This window comes from Ambystoma mexicanum, chromosome 11, assembly GCF_040938575.1.
Source record: "Ambystoma mexicanum isolate Mex_15411 chromosome 11, UKY_AmexF1_1, whole genome shotgun sequence".
NCBI lineage: Eukaryota > Metazoa > Chordata > Amphibia > Caudata > Ambystomatidae > Ambystoma > Ambystoma mexicanum.
In genome coordinates, this window is record NC_090934.1 from 393,744,397 (window position 1) to 393,763,663 (window position 19,267).

A 19,267-nucleotide genomic window follows, 5' to 3' on the forward strand; every position below is an offset into this window, starting at 1 on the left:
ACCATGCTGCTATCTGTGCAAATTCATCCTTGTACAGCATCCAGTCACAGAAATCGTACCAGTAGCGAGAGTTCCAATCCGCTACCACATTCTGGACTCCCGGCAAGTCACTGAGATCTTTAGGTCGAGGCAGTAATGCCAAAAGTCCTTGATAAGCTTCACTAACATCCTCGACCTGGTACCTCCCAGCGATTGATGTAGTGTACCGCAAAGATGTTGTCAATCCGAAAAAGGATGCAGCATTCCGCTTTGTCTTTCTCAAACGTGTTCACTGCGAAGGAGCCTGTAATTCCAAACAATTGATGTGGAGAGCCAGTTCCTCCTGGGACCACTTTCCCTCCTTCTCCAACTTACCACAACTTGCACCCCAGCCAGCCATGCTCACGTCGGACTCTATTATCAAATCTGGGGTGTTCCAGAACATTGCTCGACCATTCCAGGCTTCCATTTTCTGGAGCCACCATTCTGTCTGATCTCCCTTCCGGACCCAGCGGTACTAGCTGATGATAGCCCAGCCCTTTCAGAGATGTCGGATATTCAATCTCTGCAGTGCCCTGTAATGTAATGGGCCTGGGAAGATTGCTGAAATAGAGGCTGCTAACAGCCTGATAATACTCACTAGAGCTCGTAATGAGATCATGGGTTTTGCTAGCGCTGCTCGCTCTTAATTCCTTCTTTATCGCTCTAATTTTGAGAGCCAGAAGCCCCACAGTCACTCACGCGGTGTCTACGATGAATCCCAGAAACTCCATGCATTGTCTAGGGACGAGCTCGGATTTCTCATGATTTCTCAGGAAACCCAGAGATGTCAGGAGCGGAGTCACCCATTGTGTCTGGGCTGAGAGCTTCTGCTTGTCGCTTGCTAGCATGAGGACATCATCCAGATAAATGATCATTTGAATACCTCTTTCACTCATGGCTGTGGCCACCAGCCTTATGATCTCCGTGAATGCCCAGGGTGCTGAAGTGAGACCGAAAGGTAGGCACCTGAGCGGCCATATTTCCCCGTCCCATAGGAAACTCTGGTATTTGCGGTGCTCCTTGGCTATCGGGACCGCCAACTAAGCATCCTTCAGGTCTAACCTCACTAGCAAATCTCCCGTCCGGAGAATGTCCATTTTGAAATGTTTGTAAACCAGCCACCCATTGAGTTCCTTGAGGGTGATGATGGGACTCGCCTTCTCCTTTCAGTGCATCAAGAACATGCTGCTGATAAAGTCTGTCGTTGCACTGTCTGTGCGCTCTATTGCTCCCTTGCTGTCTTACTGATGCAGCTCCCCCTTTAGGAGTGCACACTCCTCTCACCCCTGCACTATTTACCTGGGCCTTGTTCTCTGCAGGGGTTCTGCTGTGAATTCCAGCCTGAGCCCTGCCATGGCTTGGAGCAGCCAGGCATCGCTGGAAAGCCTCTGCCAATCTCTCAAATACCCAGCTGTCCTTCCTCCCATTGGGGGGTAATTGAGCCCACTCCTCACCTGCTGGGGCTCCTCGGTGATGATAGTAGCGTCTACCTCTGCATCCTCGGCTGCTGCGCCCACATGGCGGAAAGAAGGCGTCTTGCTGCTGCGACTGCCAGTAGTATGATCTGGGGTTATGAGGTCTCTTCTGGGAATGGAAGTGACCAGATACACAACCTCTACTGCGACCGGTCCCTGCAAAAACCCTGCCAGAGAAAATCTTCTTGATTCTCTCGGCTCCGTTCGCACAATGTTGTCAAGCGCCCTAAGATTCAGAGGAAAACGTAACTCAGCAGCGCCTCACCACAGACAATGCTGACATGAGAAATATTAACTGAATAATATAAAACAGGCACTGAACAGTATAAATGTTTACCAGGCACTATTATGTGCTCGGCACTACTGTGCTCAGCACACCAAAGGCGCACTGAAACATAAATACATGGGCTCCATAATTTGGAGCTAATGTGATAAAGTACTTAACTTGGTGAAGAGCAGAAAAGAAAGAGGAATGGACCTAGACAGGAAGTGACATGTGTGGTCCAGAGAAAGGACATGGACTAGAGGAATACTAAGGACCCAGCTGTTGCTGGGATGTGTAGTTTTGAGGTTTTTTTGGTTACGATTTTGATGTTCTGAAAAAAATAAAAAAATAAAATAAAATAATTATATATATATATATACACACACACACACACACACACACACATATGTATATATATATATATATATATATATATATATGTATGTGTGTGTGTGTGTGTGGAGGAAAGTCTATTTCAGCCATGTCACATATTCCACAGCGCCACCTAGTAGCCAACGCTGCTGGGTGGTATTGTGGAATGTGTGCCGTGGCTGAAATGGACTTTATTGATTGTTGATGTGAGTTTATGTTTTCATGATGAATTGTTACATTTTTGGGGTGTGAGTGATATGATGCTGGACATTTACTGTGATGTGGGCCTTGTTTGATGTTGGAGTTTTTTCCTGAGCCTTTCATGTTGAATTGTTGCTCAGTTCTTGTTAGGGTGGTGCAATGTATGATGCTTGGTTATGGCAGAGAGTTTTGTGTTTTGGATTGATGTTGAAATGTTGCCATGAGGTCTCTGAGTTTGGCTATTGGGTGGTTGCTGTGAGTCTTCTGTTGTTCGTACACTGAGTTACTCCCTGTTTGTTGTTTTGTTGGTATGACGTTGACCTCTGGCTGTTAGATTTCTGTGTTTTATTAAGTGGAATTTTTGGTGTGACGTCTTTGCTGGTTGAATGGTGAGTGATGATTGACAGGTGACCGCAGCCGCTTTTGGGTGAGAGCAGTTCTGAGATAGCCTTTACTTTTGAGTGGAAGCTGTGACTTGCCCGTGATCAATCATCTGTACCCAACCATCATGTCAGGCGACTTCCAGTGCTTCCTCAGAGTGTCCTGCGATTCCACTCAGATGAAAGGGATCATTCACTTCCATTCAGGGACAAGGTGGAAGGACAGAGTAGGGGGCGCCAGAGGAAACCTTGTTCATGAAATTCCACTGATTGTTTCTATTTGTAAATGCCATCTAGGAGCCTTATTGGAGGATATAAACGGAAGACCTCCTTCTGCATCAGGTAGATTCGCTTTGTCCCGGCTTTCAGTTCCTATCCAAGGCACGAGCACCTCTCTCGCTCTCTGTCTGCCTTCACAAGAGAAGCTTTAGAAAAAAAACTAAAGAACACATTTCTCGATGACTGTGAAATTTGAAAGTAGCCAGAGAAAAATGATTCTATAAGTCTGGTGCAAGTGGGTTATGGCATCTCAGTCACCTCTAAAGAACCCAATCCTGAGATGTCCGCTGCAGTAAATCACGATCTGCCCTGAGGCATCTGCAATGAGAATGCAGGATTTGTTTTCTAGGTTGTGTCCTTCATTTCTCTTTTTCTTGGTTGCTTACATCCTTCAGTCATTGTTCATTGAATTTCCCTCTTCACTTATGGTTTCTTTTATGTGCCTGTGCTGGATTTCGTCCTTTATTAGTGGTGTCTTTACTGTGCACTGACCTTCGTTATGTGGTTGTTTGTTGATGAGTCTTCATCATTACTGCTTTGTTAGATGGATGGAGAACTTAATTATTACAGGTGTTTGAGAGTTGCTCTCCCTCATTGTTGCCTTGTTTGCGGTATGTTTTCCTTCATTACTGGTTTGTTTTCTGGGTACGTTCGTTAAAGCTTTTTTTGCTGAAAGGAGGCCTTCACTACTTGTATATGTGAAGGACTTCATTCTTTATTATTGTTTTTTTGTTGCCGCAGCCTCTCCTTCATTCTTCACTGTTTGTACAGTACTTTTCTTTATTACTTGCATGATCGCTGTGCTGAGTTATGGCCCTTAGCAGTACTTTCGTTGCTGGCTGTTTCCATTCACCACTTGATAGGTTTCTGCATCCTGCCTTTTGTTACTGGTCTGTATTCCAAATGATGTTTTAGTTCCTGCTTTGTATGCTATGCTCTGTCCTTCGCTAAGGATTTGTATTCTAGGTGCATTCTCTTATTTCTCTTTATTTTATTGTTCATTTATAACACGCTTAATACCAGCGAGTGGTGTCTACGGGCTGGATTGGGATTCAAACCTGTGTTGCACTGTGTTGCCTTGCTTCCAAGACAAACGTGTTGCCCCTGAGCTATCCTTCCTCTATTACTCATTTGTTCCTCATTAATGATTTGTTTGTTTGGTGGTCATTTGTATTACTTTTATTCACCTAGTGCAGGCCTGTTTTGCAGAGTTGTTCGTGGGTGTGTCCTTCATGTCAGGTGTGTTTACTGAGATTCACCCTTCATTGCTACTACATTTACTGAGTGCCACAATGTATCACTTTCTTGTTGTTGGGTGTAGTCCTTCATTACTTGCTGGTTTGGTATGTGCTGTTCTTCACTATAGGTGTGTTTGCTGTCCTTTGTCACTGGCTACTGTGCCGGGATTTGCTCTCCATTGCTGGTTTATTTAGTGGACTCTGCCCTTTATTGCTTACTGGGTGCTGGGATTTTCTCTCCATTGCTGTTTTCTGTGTGGTCTCTGCTCTTTACTGCTTACTTTTTTGCTGGGTGCTGGGATTTGCTCTCCATTGCTGGTTTATTTACGTGGAATCTGCCCTTTATTGCTTAATTGTTTGCTGGGTGCTGGGATTCACTCTCCATTGCTTATTTAGGAGGACTCTGCCCTTTATTACTTACTTGTTTGCTGGGTGCTGGGATTTGCTCTCTATTGCTGGTTTATTTAAGTGGACTCTGCCCTTTATTGCTTACTTGTTTGCTGGGTGCTGGGATTTGCTCTCCATTTCTGGTTTATTTACGTGGACTCTGCTCTTTATTGATTACTTGTTTGCTGGGTGCTGGGATTTGCTCTCCATTGCTGGTTTATTTAAGTAGACTCTGTCCTTTATTGCTTACTTGTTTGCTGAGTGCTGGGATTCACTCTCATTGCTGTTTTATTTAAGTGGACTCTGCCCTTTATTGCTTACTTGTTTGCTGGGTGCTGGGAATTGCTCTCCATTGCTGGTTTATTTAAATTGACTCTGCCCCTTATGTCTTACTTGTTTGCTGGGTGCTGGGATTTGCTCTCCATTATTTGTAGTGGATTCTGCCCTTTATTGCTTACTTGTTTGCTGGGTGCTGGGATTTGCTCTCCGTTGCTGTTTTCTGTGTGGACTCTGCCCTTTATTGCTTACTTGTTTGCTGGGTGCTGGGATTTGCTCTCCTTTGCCGTTTCCCGTGTGGACTCTGCCCTTTATTGCTTACTTGTTTGCTGGGTGCTGGGATTTGCTCTCCATTTCTGGTTTATTTAAGTGGACTCTGCCCTTTATTGCTTACTTGTTTGCTCGGTGCTGGGATTCGCTCTCCATTGCTGGTTTATTTAAGTGGACTCTGCCCCTTATTTCTTACTTGTTTGCTGGATGCTGGGATTTGTCCTCCATTATTTGTAGTAGACTCTGCCCTTTATTGCTTACTTTTTTGCTGGGTGCTGGGATATGCTCTCCATTGCTGGTTTATTATAGTGGACTCTGCCCTTTATTGCTTACTTGTTTGCTGGGTGCCGGGATTTGCCCTCCGTTGCTGTTTCTTTTGCAGACTTTGCCCGTTATTGATTACTTGTTTGCTGGGTGATGGGATTTGCCCTCCAATGCTGGTTTATTTAGTGGACTCTGCCCTTTATTGCTTACTTGTTTGCTGGGATTTGCTCTCCATTGCTGGTTTATTTAAGTGTATTCTGCCCTTTATTGCTTACTTGTATGCTGGGTGCTGGGATTTGCTCTCAATTGCTGGTTTATTTAAGTGGACTCTGCCCCTTATGTCTTACTTGTTTGCTGGGTGCTGGGATTTGCCCTCCATTATTTGCAGTGGACTCTGCCCTTTATTTATTACTGGGTGATGGGATTTGCTCTCCATTATTTGTAGTGTATTCTGCCCTTTATTGCTTACTTGGTTGCTGGGTGCCCAGATTTGCTCTCTGATGCTGTTTCTGTGTGTACTCTGCCCGTTATTGATTACTTGTTTGCTAGGTGCTGGGATTTGCTCTCCATTGCTGGTTTATTATAGTGGACTCTGCCCTTTATTGCTTACATGTTTGCTGGGTGCCTGGATTTGCTCTCCGTTGCTGTTTCTTTTGTAGACTTTGCCCGTTATTTATTACTTGTTTGCTGGGTGCTGGGATTTACCCTCCATTGCTGGTTTATTTAAATGAACTCTGCCCCTTATTTCTTACTTGTTTGCTGGTTTTGGGATTTGTCCTGCATTATTTGTAGTGGACTCTCCCTTTATTTATTAGTGGGTTCTGGGATTTGCTCTCCATTATTTGTAGTGGATTCTACCCTTTATTGCTTACTCATTTGCTGGGTGATGGGATTTGCTCTCCATTTCTGTTTTCTGTGTGGACTCTGCCCTTTATTTATTACTTGTATGCTGGGTGCTGGGATTTGCCCTCCATTATTTGCAGTGGATTCTGCCCTTTATTGCTTACTTGTTTGCTGGGTGCTGGGATTTGCTTCCATTGCTGTTTCTGTGTGGACTCGGCCCTTCATTGCTAACTTGTTTGCTGGGTAGTGGGATTTGCTCTCCATTGCTGGTTTATTTAAGTGGACTCTGTCCTTTATTGCTTACTTGTTTGCTGGGTGCTGGGATTTTCTCTCCATTGCTGGTTTATTTAAGTGGATTCTGCCCTTTAGTGCTTACTTGTTTGTTGGGTGCTGGGATTTGCCCTCCATTGCTGGTTTATTTAGTGCACTTTGCCCTTTATTTCTTACTTGTTTGCTGGATGATGGGATTTGCCCCCCATTGCTGGTTTATTTAGTGGACTCTGCCCTTTACTGCTTATTTGTTTCCTGGTTGCTGGGATGTGACCTCCATTGCTGGTATATTTAGCTTACTCTGCCCTTTATTGCTTACTTGGGTGCTGGGATTAGCTCTCCATTGCTGGTTTATTTAGTGCACTTATTGCTTACATGTTTACTGAGTGATGGTATTTGCCCTCCACTGCTGTTTGTTTTTGTGGACTCTGCTCTTTATTGCATACTTGTTTGCTGGGTGCTGGGATTTGCTCTTCAATGCTGGTTTATTTAAGTGGATTCTGTCCTTTATTGCTTACTTGTTTGCTGGGTGCCGGGATTTGCCATCCATTGCTGTTTCCTTGAGTTGGCTCTGCCCTTTATTTCTTACTTGTTTTTTGGGTGTTGTGTATCCCTTATTAGTTGTTTGTTTGTGAATTGGACTCCGCTGGAGAGTATCCATCATGAATCGCTAGTTTGCTAGATTCCCGGATAGTTTTCTTTATTACTGGTTCGTAATGTATATGCTTATCCTCATTAGTGGTTTGATTCTATGGTGCCGACCTTCATTACTGGTGTATTTGCAGAACTTCATCCATCATTACTGCGTTGTTTGTGGTGTGCCATGCCACCCTCCATTGCTGGAATATTTGCTGGTTATCATATATCAAAGGTGGTTGGTTTGCTATATTGCTTTCTTAACTAAATGAATGTTGTTGTTTGTTGCTGGTTGCTTGCTGGATTTCATCCATCATTGAGGTTTTTTTTTGTGCCAGATTTCATTTATCATAGTGTTCAGAATCTTAAATAAATGAATGCAAAACAACAAATAATTCATAGCCCTGATGCTCTATGGGGAAAAGAGACAGAGAGAGGCGCTCTTGTAGGGCAGGTAACCGGCTGGGCAAACTGATGACTCCCAGAATTCCAGAATTCATTCTGCTGGTTGATTCCAAAAGTGCTGACTGGGTTTGTCAATCTTTTAGAACAACTGGATTCTGTGGGGATATGTGTGATAAACTGCCTGCCTGTCTCTCCCCCTTTTTACACTGTCTTATCCTTGACCTTTGCATTAGGTGACCCTCTTTACACCTGCTACCTTTGATCACTGTTTACTCCTTAGTGGTGAGCACTTCTGAGGCCCGTCCCTTTATCAACACATGATCATCACTGCACATCCACTTTCTGCCACATCACCTTTCTGGCACCTATTTCTGTTATTGCATATCACGTTTTGTGGCTATTTTCTGTCAAAGAATATAGTCATTGCTAGCCCACATTTTTTGAATATCACATTGTCTGGCTAACGTCTGTCACAGACTATCACTGTATCTGGCTCACGTCTCTTAATGATTGTAACATTTTCTGACCCATGTCTGTCACTGAATAGCACATTTTCTGGCCAATGTGTGTGACTGAATATCACCTTTCTAACAGATTCTGTGTATTAATTAAGCCGTACATGCTTAGGGGGCCATTATGAGCGGATAATTAATGACCAGCCTTAAAGTTAATGCCCAAGGCAAAGCTGGGGGCTTTTGGTTAGGAATAGTCATTATCCGAAGAGATCATAACCCCTGTCAAAGTCTTTAAGGCTGTTAGCACATGGAGTTGCGCAACTAAAAAGGGAAATGGAGGATTTTAGGCTGCTGCCTAGGTCTGAATATTTCACATGGGGTCTATACCAGAGATTATGGACTGCATTCCAAGCAATCTGATTGGCCAAGGGGGGGTCTATTATGAAATCCATGTGCTAATTGCAATGGTCTGATGCTGAGGCTTCTATGAATGGTTGGGAGAATGGCTTGCTGTTGAAGGGCAGGAGGCTGGCCGCTCTTGGTGGGTAAGAGTGTGCTTCATCCACTGGATCTGCTGGAAGGGAAGGTCTGGACCCTGGATTTACCATACTCGCTTTGTGCCTTGTATTTTTGGAGGGAAGAACGGTTTCAAGTGGAGTGAGCTGGGTGCATGGGGTGGGTTTTGGGCCCCTCAGAGTTTGTGCAGGTCAGAAAGAGGCCCCTCCTTCAATGGAGGAGCCACAGAGGGTTCCTCAGGATCGGGTGGGGATGTGACCAAACTCATTTCTACCCACACTGGCTAGGCTGTCCCAATGATGGAACCCTTCCATGCAGGCAGGTTTGCAATGTGGGGGACTGAGAGCAAAACACTGCTGTGATAACTGGGACAAATGAGAGCAAGAGCTGGTCATGAAGTTTGGGACTTTGCAGATAGGGATAATTGGCTTGGTTCTTGCAACATTTTGGCTTCATATGAGGACGCAGCCCCTAGTGAATCCTAGTCAATTCAGCTTTTCTTGCTATCAGAACAAAGCACTGTTCAGAAGACAGGAACTTTTCCGACTGTTTATGCAGAAAGCATGTGATTTTTCATTTGTAATCAGGTTTTTGGCTTTGTTGGGGTTTCAAAAATGTGAATGCACAGTATATTGTGCAGAATGCCCTCGGGGCATTGAATCGGAGTTCCCTATGTGTGAAGCTCCAGCTTGTTGATTATGTTGGAGTAATCTAGAACAGCGATAAAGAGTCTTGAGTTCCCAGTGGAACCCAGAGTAGAGTATGATCTCAATGGGCTCCTTACATTGTTCTCCGTTGGTGTATATGGCGGAGCACAGGGTAGTGTACTTGTCCTATCAAGCGGTAGAGGAAGCACCAGGTCGTCCATCGCAGACCGACAGTCGAAATAACTGCGGATATTTGTCAAGAGGGATTTCCCCTTGAATAAGGCAAGTCCTTGGGAGAATGTTTTGGATGAATGTGGGTGGTTGCCACAGTACATAGTCAGTATTGTCAAGTTGAAGTACCTTTTCGTTTAAAGGGCTGGATGATCATAGGGGCCTAGTGGTGTGACCAAGAGTATAGGTAATGCACAAAGAGGTTATTGACAGTGCTGAAGAACCCTCAATCCACAAAATGAAAGGTACATTGTAAAGGAAGGGAAAAGAAGGCCTTTCTCACCAGAAAGGAAAAGCAATTTAGGAAAATAAATGTGGGTGTGCTTGTGAAAATGACTGGCAGGAAATATCTGGGTGCAATTGGGAAAAGAGTCCCTAAAAGGAATATAATCCCTGAGGTGCAAACAATGCATGAGTGAGCTTTGATCTGTCCTTTTCAATGATGGGTTATGAGTCCTACGGTAAGGTACACATGACTAGGGATGCCATGGGTAATACATGAGCAGAGAATCCTGAAAGAGGCCCCAAGGAAAGCCTCTGATGTTCTTATGATAAGTACATTTGGCTCTTAGGAAACAACAAGTTGGCAAGTCCTCAGGGCCAGGTGGAATTCTCTTGCCAAAAAGTGTCATGAACTGTGGCCCTGCTGCTGATGTAGGATTCTACTATTGTGGAAAATCTTTAAGTGCCATCCTTCTTAAAAGGGTTGTATTCATAATCCTGATATTTAATCAGACTTGCCTGCTATAGGTCGATCTCAATCCTGGGCGGTCAAGCCAAGTTCTGTAACCACTTCATGATCGCCCAAGGTGTGCCAAACTAAAAGGCAAGAGGAAAGTGATACGACAGAAACAACCAGAATGAATTGCTCTGTAAGGGACCACCAACCACCAAAAGGACACCCTACTGCGGAAAATGATGTGAGGGAAACCAGCACTAAGGAAAGTGCTGTGAAGAAAGGAACGGCGAGACACCCCGCTGGGCAACGTAACCCATTAATGTGAGAGACAACCTATCAAGGAAAGGGCAGTGAGAGACGCCCCAATTAGAAACGTGATATGCCTTGCCACTGAGGATGTGGTCTCGGGCGAAACCCCAATGATCAAGACACCCCACCAAGGAAAGGACTCTGACGTTCAGGTGTCGAATTGACGAGAAGGCCACACGATGACAAGAAGGCATCAAAGACAGTATCCAGGGTTGTGCAAATGTTGCCAAGAAACACAAGAACATGGAGGGAAAGCTCCTACAGCGCTCAGGGAAAGTGCCTCAATGGAGGAGAGCTGCACACTGGAACCTAAAGGCTTGGCTGCGAGGGGCAGCCGAGAAACGGATTGACCCAGAATCATTGGATGTTGAACTGAAAGGTCACATTCTTGAAGGAGCCAATTGAGAAAACAATTGAACTGAGAAACATTGCACAGTGGCTCTTGAAAACCAAATACCATGAGAACAATAAGTATAATTAAAATGTTCCTGGAACAAGTGTAGGAATAGAAACTGAGAAATGATTCATCGTGGAACTTTAAGGCCAAGTTCCCGGGGCTAATCGGTAAAGAGACAAAACTGAGAAGGGCTGCATACTGAAACTCTGGGGGAAAAAATCGTAGAGCCAAATAAAACTTGATCGAACTAAGAAATGTTGTATGCTGGAGCTTAACCCCTTAGGTGGCAGGCTATTATGCAGGTCTATGCAAAAAGGACAAACACACTCAGGTTCAGAGAACACGTTGAGCAATACTTTGTGTTGGACCTCTATGGCTACATTCGCAGGGCTGAGAAATGCTCCATGCTGGAGCTTAAAGGCAAGGGTTCAGAGGACAGGTTCAGCAACACTTAGTGTTGTAACCTTATGGCTACATTCTCTGGGGGGATGGAGAAAGAGATGGGCCTGAGAAATGTTGCATGATGGAGCTTAAAGGCAAATGTTCAGAGGATAAATTGAGCAAAACTTCGTGTTGTAACTTTATGGTTACATTCTCTGGGGGGATGGAGAAAGAGATGGGCCTGAGAAATGTTGCATGATGGAGCTTAAAGGCAAATGTTCAGAGGATAAATTGAGCAAAACTTCGTGTTGTAACTTTATGGTTACATTCTCTGGGGGGATGGAGAAAGAGATGGGCCTGAGAAATGTTGCATGCTGGAGCTTAAAGGCAAAGGTTCAGAGGACAAGTTGAGCAAAACTTCGTGTTGTAACTTTATGGTTACATTCTCTGGGGGGTGGAGAAAGAGATGGGCCTGAGAAATGGTGCATGCTGGAAAATGAAGGCAATGTTTCTAGAGCCAGCTGGGAAACGCTTCATCTTGTAACTTACTAACCTTGTTGAAGAGACAGAATGAAGGACACAAGAACAGAGTTTTGTAGAGTATAGGACCACCTGACAAACATGGGTACATAGAAAACTATTTAAATCTACTCACTGTCTAACGTTCTAATTTGTATGAACTTGCCACACGGGTAATGGCTTTAACAGACACAAGAGAAAGGGTATTGAGAAACACCTTATATAAGAAAAGTTACTTAGAGACACAAACAGAAGAAAGAACTGACATTTAGTCAACACTGCGTTTAGGGCAGAGATTAGCATCTCCACCGAGTAAAGGGCATTGAGCCGCACCCCTGAATAAGAAAAGCCATTCAGAGAAACCAATGAAAGGGCTTTGAGAGACAGGCTCAATAAAGGATGCCATAATAGACGTCCCGCCAAAGAAACAGCTCTGAGAGGAACCCTATGGTAGAGAGGACAATCTTGACACACTCACCCTTCACAAAAGAAAGGAATGTGACAGAAACCACCCCTAAGACGACTGCTCTGAGAGACCCCACCCAAGGAAAGGCACTGAGAAACACCTGCCAATGAAAGGTCACTAATAGACACCCCACCCAAGAAAAGGGCACTGGTAGACATCCACACGGAGGAGATGGCCCTAATAGTCACCCCAGCAAGGAAAGGGCTCTGAGAGACACCCCACTGAGTAATGGGCTGGTGGGTCCATGTAATAATGTCCCTGAAAAAATGTCTCCTGACAAAAAAGTCGCTGGTTTTTGCAGAGACATTATTGCATTGATATCCCCGCAACCCGTCCCCCTGCATGATGTCCCCATATATACTGTCACCAATGGCTTTTCCAGGAGACATTATGTATGGGGACATTGTGTATGGGGGACATTATTACCTGATACCGGACTGGTGAGGTACAACCCCACTGACCACATAGAGACAACTGTCACTGAATAAATGGCTTTGAGACATCCAACTAACAAAAGAACACTGAGAGGCAATGCTCACTGAGGGAATGGTACTGAGGGGCCTCCATCACCGGGATAGGTCACTGATAGACTGTCACCACTGAGCATAGGGCGTTTATTGACGTCTCCACAGAGCAAAGAGCACTGCGAGACACCCATCACTGAGGACAGGCCACCGAGAGACACTCCACTAATGAAAATTAACTGAGTGGCACTCCCATGGCGGAAGGGCCAATAGACACTCCTCCCGCATTCAGTAACATGACAGACACAACCACTGCACCTCTAGCTGAGAGAGACACCCCCAAGAAAAGGGGCACTGATCGACACTGCCTGGGGGAAAGGGCACCAAGAGACACACCACTACTGTGAGACAGCCCGACTGAGGAAAGTGAACGTAGAGAAGCACCACTAGGTAAAGAGAACTGAGAGACACCCCACCTAGGAACGAACGCCAGAAGACCCACACTGAGGAATGTGATGTGAAAGAACACCACTGAGGACAGGAACGGAACTCACCCATTCCCCGCCCCTCCCCCCCCACAACTCCCCTCCTCCACTCCCCCCCAATCTAATGCTTCTCTCCTCTTTCTGCAGTGGAGATGGAAAAGAAGAGGCTGGCGAGTTGGACTTCAGCGCCTTATTAAAGAAGAGGTGAGTGCAACCGTCCAACAAACCTGAGGTCTCTTGCTCCTTGAGCCCACTATGTGCAACGCAAACAACACCAGACCTTACATCATCTCCCTCCAGAAGCGGCTAGGCCTCCAGTTCGCCAGCAGCACTCTTCACTCCCCCCTCCCTGCAGCTTCACCTGCGGGCCGGGGCTGGAAATGAGAATGCCTGATCCTCTTCAGGCAGCAGCACTACACCATCAACCCCAACACACACCACCAGCACAAGCCACACACCAAGACAACAAACACAAAGTCACACTGCCCGCTGTCCTCCGAGAAGAGGGAGTACACACTGCCCACTATTCTACGAGAATAGGAGGGAGTGCAACAGGCAGTTGACCCCAGCCCATCACTGGCTCAATCTCTTCGCTGGCAATACCTACCGCAAGGTGTCATACAGATCCTCAACAAACCATGGACAGGTAAGCATGCGGACAGGGGCTATTGACATCTGACAATTCTGTCAATAATGCACAGGCAACCCACCCGGACAGGGAGAAGGCGGAAGGGACTCATCAAGTGGTCTTTAATTAGAGGTGCTGAGCTTCCCTCAACAATCCATGCAGAGTTCAAGGGTGGAGGCCTGCGGCTCTTACAATAGGGAAGACCACGGCTGCCTTTAGAAGAAATAGTGTTCCTGAAATGTCGGTGATGGTGACCAACATTTTTTACTCATCGGGATGCATGACATAAAGGTTTTGGGAACCAGTGGTCTACCGGCATTGATCCCTGCTGCCAAGATTTAATTAGCCCACACCACACTACTGCTAAAGAGAGGATACTGGGAGGAGTTACAGTTACTTGTCAGTCACCGGTCACCCCCTGCTTGGCAGCACCAATCAAAATGACTGCAACACACCTGCACAGGTAAGAGATGGTGAGCATCTACAGGTACCAGACAGCCCTGCCCGAGCACCAGAGAGCTACACTGTCACGCTCCTACAGGCAGGATCTGTGGTGGAACAATAGGCATGCAAAGCCCACACCAGAGCGCAACCCTGCTAAACCATCAATCTCCAGCAGTCAAGATATGGGGAGGGTCTACCCCACAGGTACCCAACCATCCAACTTCACTGCACTGATCAGTAATAACCGCAACAAATCCATGTAGGCAGTGGACTGGGTGGGGGTCAGGCGGCGGAATGGGAGTTGGGGATGTGGTTGGGATCCAAAGGTAGCCAACAACATTGTGAGTCCGGAGGGGCAGGGTGCCTAAAGGTACCCCACAACATTGTCAAAACACCACTGTCTAACAACCCCACACTCCAAAATGCATGAGAAAAGGAGAGCCTTCAGTTTCTTGATCCCCACAGCCATGCGTGCTGTTTATTGTGATAGCATTGCCCGTTTTCCTGCCAGGAGTAGGAGGGACTGCAGGATTGCTGGCAGAGATGATTATGCACCCACCAGATCTCCTTTAAATCCCATTGATGCAGGGGCTGTGTTCCATGCTTTCTTTAATCACTTCTGTCCTGAACCCAAGGGGGGCAGGCTTCCCACTCCCACAAGTGACTACTGACATGTTTAGGGGTGGGAGTGTGCACTCGCACCAGCGATCCGTGGTCACAAGTGGGAGACACGCCACTCCATTGACCCTGCCTGGTCACAAGTAGGAGACTGGAAACTGCTGTGAAGTGATTCTGCCCTGGTCTCAAGTGGAAGACTAGCCACGGCAGCAGTGATCCAGCCATGGCCGCAAGCCTGATAGTAGCCCCTGTAGTGATCCTGCCATGGTCACAAGTGGGAGACTGATCACTGCAGAGATCCTGCCATGGTCACATATAGGAGAGTGATCCCTGCAGAGATCCTGCCATGGTCACACATAGGAGAGAGATCCCTGCAGAGATCTTGCCATAGTCATAAGTAGGAGACTGATCCCGGCAGAGATCCTGCCATGGCCATGAGTAGGAGAGTGATCCCTGCAGAGATCCAGCCATGGCCGCAAGCCTGATAGTAGCCCCTGTAGTGATCCTGCCATGGTCACACATAGGAGAGAGATCCTGCCATGGTCACAAGTGGGAGACTGATCCCTGCAGAGATCCTGCCATGGTCACACATAGGAGAGTGATCCCTGCAGAGATCCTGCCATGGCCATGAGTAGGAGAGTGATCCCTGCAGAGATCCTGCCATGGTTGCAAGTAGGAGACTGATCCCGGCAGAGATCCTGCCATGGCCATAAGTAGGAGACTGATCCCTGCAGAGATCCTGCCATGGTGGCAAGTGGGAGACCCACCACTGTAGTAATCCTGCCATGTTCTCAAGTGGGGGACTAGCCACTGCACTAAACCTGCTATGTTCACAAGTGGGAGACTAGCTAGTGCAGTGATCCTGTCACGCTAACACGCTGGAGACTGGTCCCTGCAGTGATCCGGCCATCATTGCAAGTGGGAGACCAGCCTCTGTAGTAATCCTGCCATGTTCACAGGAGGGAGCCTACCTACTTACACCAGCAATTCATGCCATGATAAAAGGTGGGGATCCACTGTTTGATGGGGGAAATGCCCCGCTTATAAACGTACCTGTTCTCTAACTCTTTCATTCCTTCTCTCTCCTTTCTTTATTTTTACTCCATTGCTTCTCCGTTGCGCCCTTCCCCCTCCTGGTTCCTGTCCCTGGTGGCACCCGGTTCCTGTACCCGCTGGTTCCCATCCTGATGCTTTCCTTATTCCCATGTGGACACCCTCCTGGTTCCTGCCTGGATCCCGTCCTGTGGTTCCTGTCGCAGAGAGTAAGATACGTTTCTCTTGTCTGCATGTCAGTCTTGCTTGAATGTGCCAGGGAAGGTGGGCATTGAAAGTCAGTGAAGTCTGCAAGTGGAAGTAGGGGTGTCCCTGCCTCCCTCTACCACTGTCTCCACCTCCCTATCACCTGATCTCCCTCCTCCCCATGTGCCATCCTCTGTCTACTCGCTCTCCTTGTCATCTTCATTGGGGTGCCTTGGGTTGTGTGCACTAGCGCGGGATTAGCTGTTTCAGGGGTGCACCCTTATGCTGGTTATCCATGCTGTCTTCTGGCACTTTGCCTGTGTGGGATTCCTGCCCCTGGTGTCACGTCATACACATGTCCTGGGGGTGCGTGGCCTCAATGTGCCCGGCTGTGTTCGTGCCCAGGGTGCTTATTGTGGAACCTTTAAGGCATGCAATTGTGTGACGTACATCCCATGATATTGATTGCAATGCCCTGTGGTGATCTCTGCCCAGGAGACATCAGTTCTTCTGTGATGATGACTTTGATGATGGATGCATACAATAATGTGTCTTGCTGTTGCCATGTCTCTCGTCCATCGGTGCTGCTGTGACTGTTGCATGCATTTCTGAGTGACTCTTTTCACCATCGCCGAGTTCAGCAGCTTCCTGCGCTCTGTGAATCGGTAAGACCCTTGGAGCATCCTCTCCAGATCTTTTTGTGAGATAACCCCCCACACAACACCCAGCTGCATCACACCCGTGCCCAGGGATGAGTGTCTTCTGCTCCTCTCTTCTTCTTGGGCTTGTCATTGTCAAGTTCAAGAAACAGCGCTCATCTCTCACCCCAGGAATACGAAGAGCTTCTGCTTGTCTGCAAGGGCCCACCCTAAACCAGCCGCTGTGTGCTACCAGTCACTATTTTCCCATAAAGTCTAACCAGTAATATTCTTTTCTCTCACCAGTGATTCCTCCTCAATGCTCACCCATGAAAGTCTTCGAATGTTTGAATGGTGAATCCTACCTTCCAAGTAACTAACATTTTCCTATGTTCACCAACTAGCCCTTGCTTCAAGTGGTATCAGCAAAACTACCTCACCTGAGTTTCAACGGCTCCTCCTTACACTGATCTCAGCAGTGTCTCCTCACACTGATCCCGGCAACAACTCCACAGCGTAGTCTCAGCCTTTCCTCATTAGGGCATATTCGCGCTGATTTCACATCCATGCCATCAGTGCCCCCTCACGCAAGTCTCAGCAGTGCCTCCAAACACCGGACTCAGCAGTGCCTCCACACACCGGACTCAGCAGTGCTGCCTCGCACCAGTCTCTGCAGTGTCCCCCTCATATTCATCTCTGCATTGGCTCCTAACATTAGTCTTAGCAATGCCACCGCACACTGATGCCAACAGTGCCTCCGCAAACTAATCTCAGCAGTGCCTCCACACACCAGACTCAGCAGTGCCTCCACACACCAGACTCAGCAGTGCCTCCACACACCGGACTCAGAAGTGCCTCCACACACCAGACTCAGCAGTACTGCCTCACTGCCAGTGTCTGCATTGTCCCCCTCATATTCATCTCTGCATTGGCTCCTAACATTAGTCTTAGTAATGCCACCACACACTGATGCCAAAAGTGCCTCCGCAAACTACTCTCAGCAGTGCCCCCACACACCAGACTCAGCAGTGCTGCCTCACTGCCAGTGTCTGCAGTGTCCCCTCATATTGATCTCTGCATTGGTTCCTCTTATGAGTCTTAGCAGTGCCACCTCGCACTGATACCAATAGTGCCTCCTGTAATAAGTCTTAGCAGTATCTCTTGGCATCACTTGCAGCAGTGACTTTGTACACCAGCACAACCAGCTTGCAGCTGTCCCCATGCCATTTTACCAACCTCGCCCGTGTTTCATAAGGCTAGTCATTTTGTGCACAGGCTTCCTTGGAAGGTTGTACAGATGTGTAGGCTTCTATGGAAAGTTTCCATGTGGCAACATGGCATAGGGCTCTTTGGAAGGCCGCCTCTCACGTGGCATTCATAGGGTTCTCTGAAAGGTTGTCCAGTGCATTGGCATGTGTAAATTAATTTGGAATGTTGGCTGAAGCATGGCATCCTTAGGGTTATTTGGATAGGTTACCTGCTGCATGGCATGGATAGGTCTCTTTGCAAGGTTATCCCGTTCTTGGCTCGCCACGGTTGTATGGGTAGGTTGAATTTTGCATGGCTTATGGAGAGTTCTTTTGAAGTGATTTCCCAGAAATTCATGACATGTGTAGTCCCAATTTTCGGATATACCCTCATGCCACTCCTGTTCTATCCTATCACTATACCCTTTACACGAAGGGGGCTTCGATGCCCAGCGCTCTAACCCGCATGTGACTGCATGTTTCTCTTCTTTGACCTCAGAGGCGAGATGAAGGCAGAAGCCGCACCCGAGGTTGATGTCTGGGAAATCCTGAAGGGTGCGCCGCCCTCTGAGTACGAGAAGATTGCTTTCCAGTACGGCATCACTGACCTGAGGGGTCTGCTCAAACGTCTGAAGAAGATGAAGAAGGAGGAGAAGAAGAGCACAGGTGGGACCACAGCTGCCGCTGACATGTCTCAGTGGTGTCCTTCTAACACACTCCTCATTTCATTGGCCCTCTTTTTCACATCCGTTAATAGCTCATCCGTATCAGCGTCATTGCATGTAATGAGAATCATAAGGAGACTAGCACTGCTAAACTGACAGCGCCAAGCTACTTGTCAGAATGCTTGATGAAGGACAATAGCAGCAAGGACAGCAAGAAACAGGACATGGAGCAAGCCAAGGGAGCGCAGAAGGATGACTGCTGTCCATTAATGTAGTTGAGGGTCTAGAACAGAGGCACACATTTGGCATCTAGTCATATCTGGCAGGCTTGGTTCGGATGACTGAAGATGTCCCTGGCATTGGCATCAGTCTATTCTGAATCTGACGCATTGTTTCCCTCCCAAAAATACATGAATGGAAAAAAGGCAACTGTTCATAGAGCTATTTTGCCCCTTCCCTGGGATCCAAAGGGATTTTGCAAGGATGAGGTTAGGTAATTCTAGGAGTTGGAAGTTGAAAGGATTCAGGCTGAATTTAGGGTTTTGCATCTGTGGTAGTCGTTGGTAGAGCAAGATGTTGCAAGTTGGCCTTGAATTGACCATAGCCTCAACTACTGAAGATCCATCTCCTTTTCGCATTAAAGGTCACATGAAGACT

The 19,267-nt window shown here is 46.9% G+C and overlaps 1 protein-coding gene across 1 annotated transcript in view; it reads left to right on the top strand.

Moving 5' to 3' along the window:
- Positions 1-19,267, top strand: part of MYBPC3 (myosin binding protein C3) — a 278,233-nt gene that overhangs the window by 87,770 nt on the left and 171,196 nt on the right. The window contains exons 8-12 of the mRNA XM_069623114.1: positions 3,012-3,056; positions 13,279-13,335; positions 13,638-13,640; positions 16,702-16,725; positions 18,445-18,611. Coding sequence (XP_069479215.1) covers positions 3,012-3,056; positions 13,279-13,335; positions 13,638-13,640; positions 16,702-16,725; positions 18,445-18,611 — 296 coding nt within the window. The remainder of the gene's footprint in view (positions 1-3,011; positions 3,057-13,278; positions 13,336-13,637; positions 13,641-16,701; positions 16,726-18,444; positions 18,612-19,267) is intronic.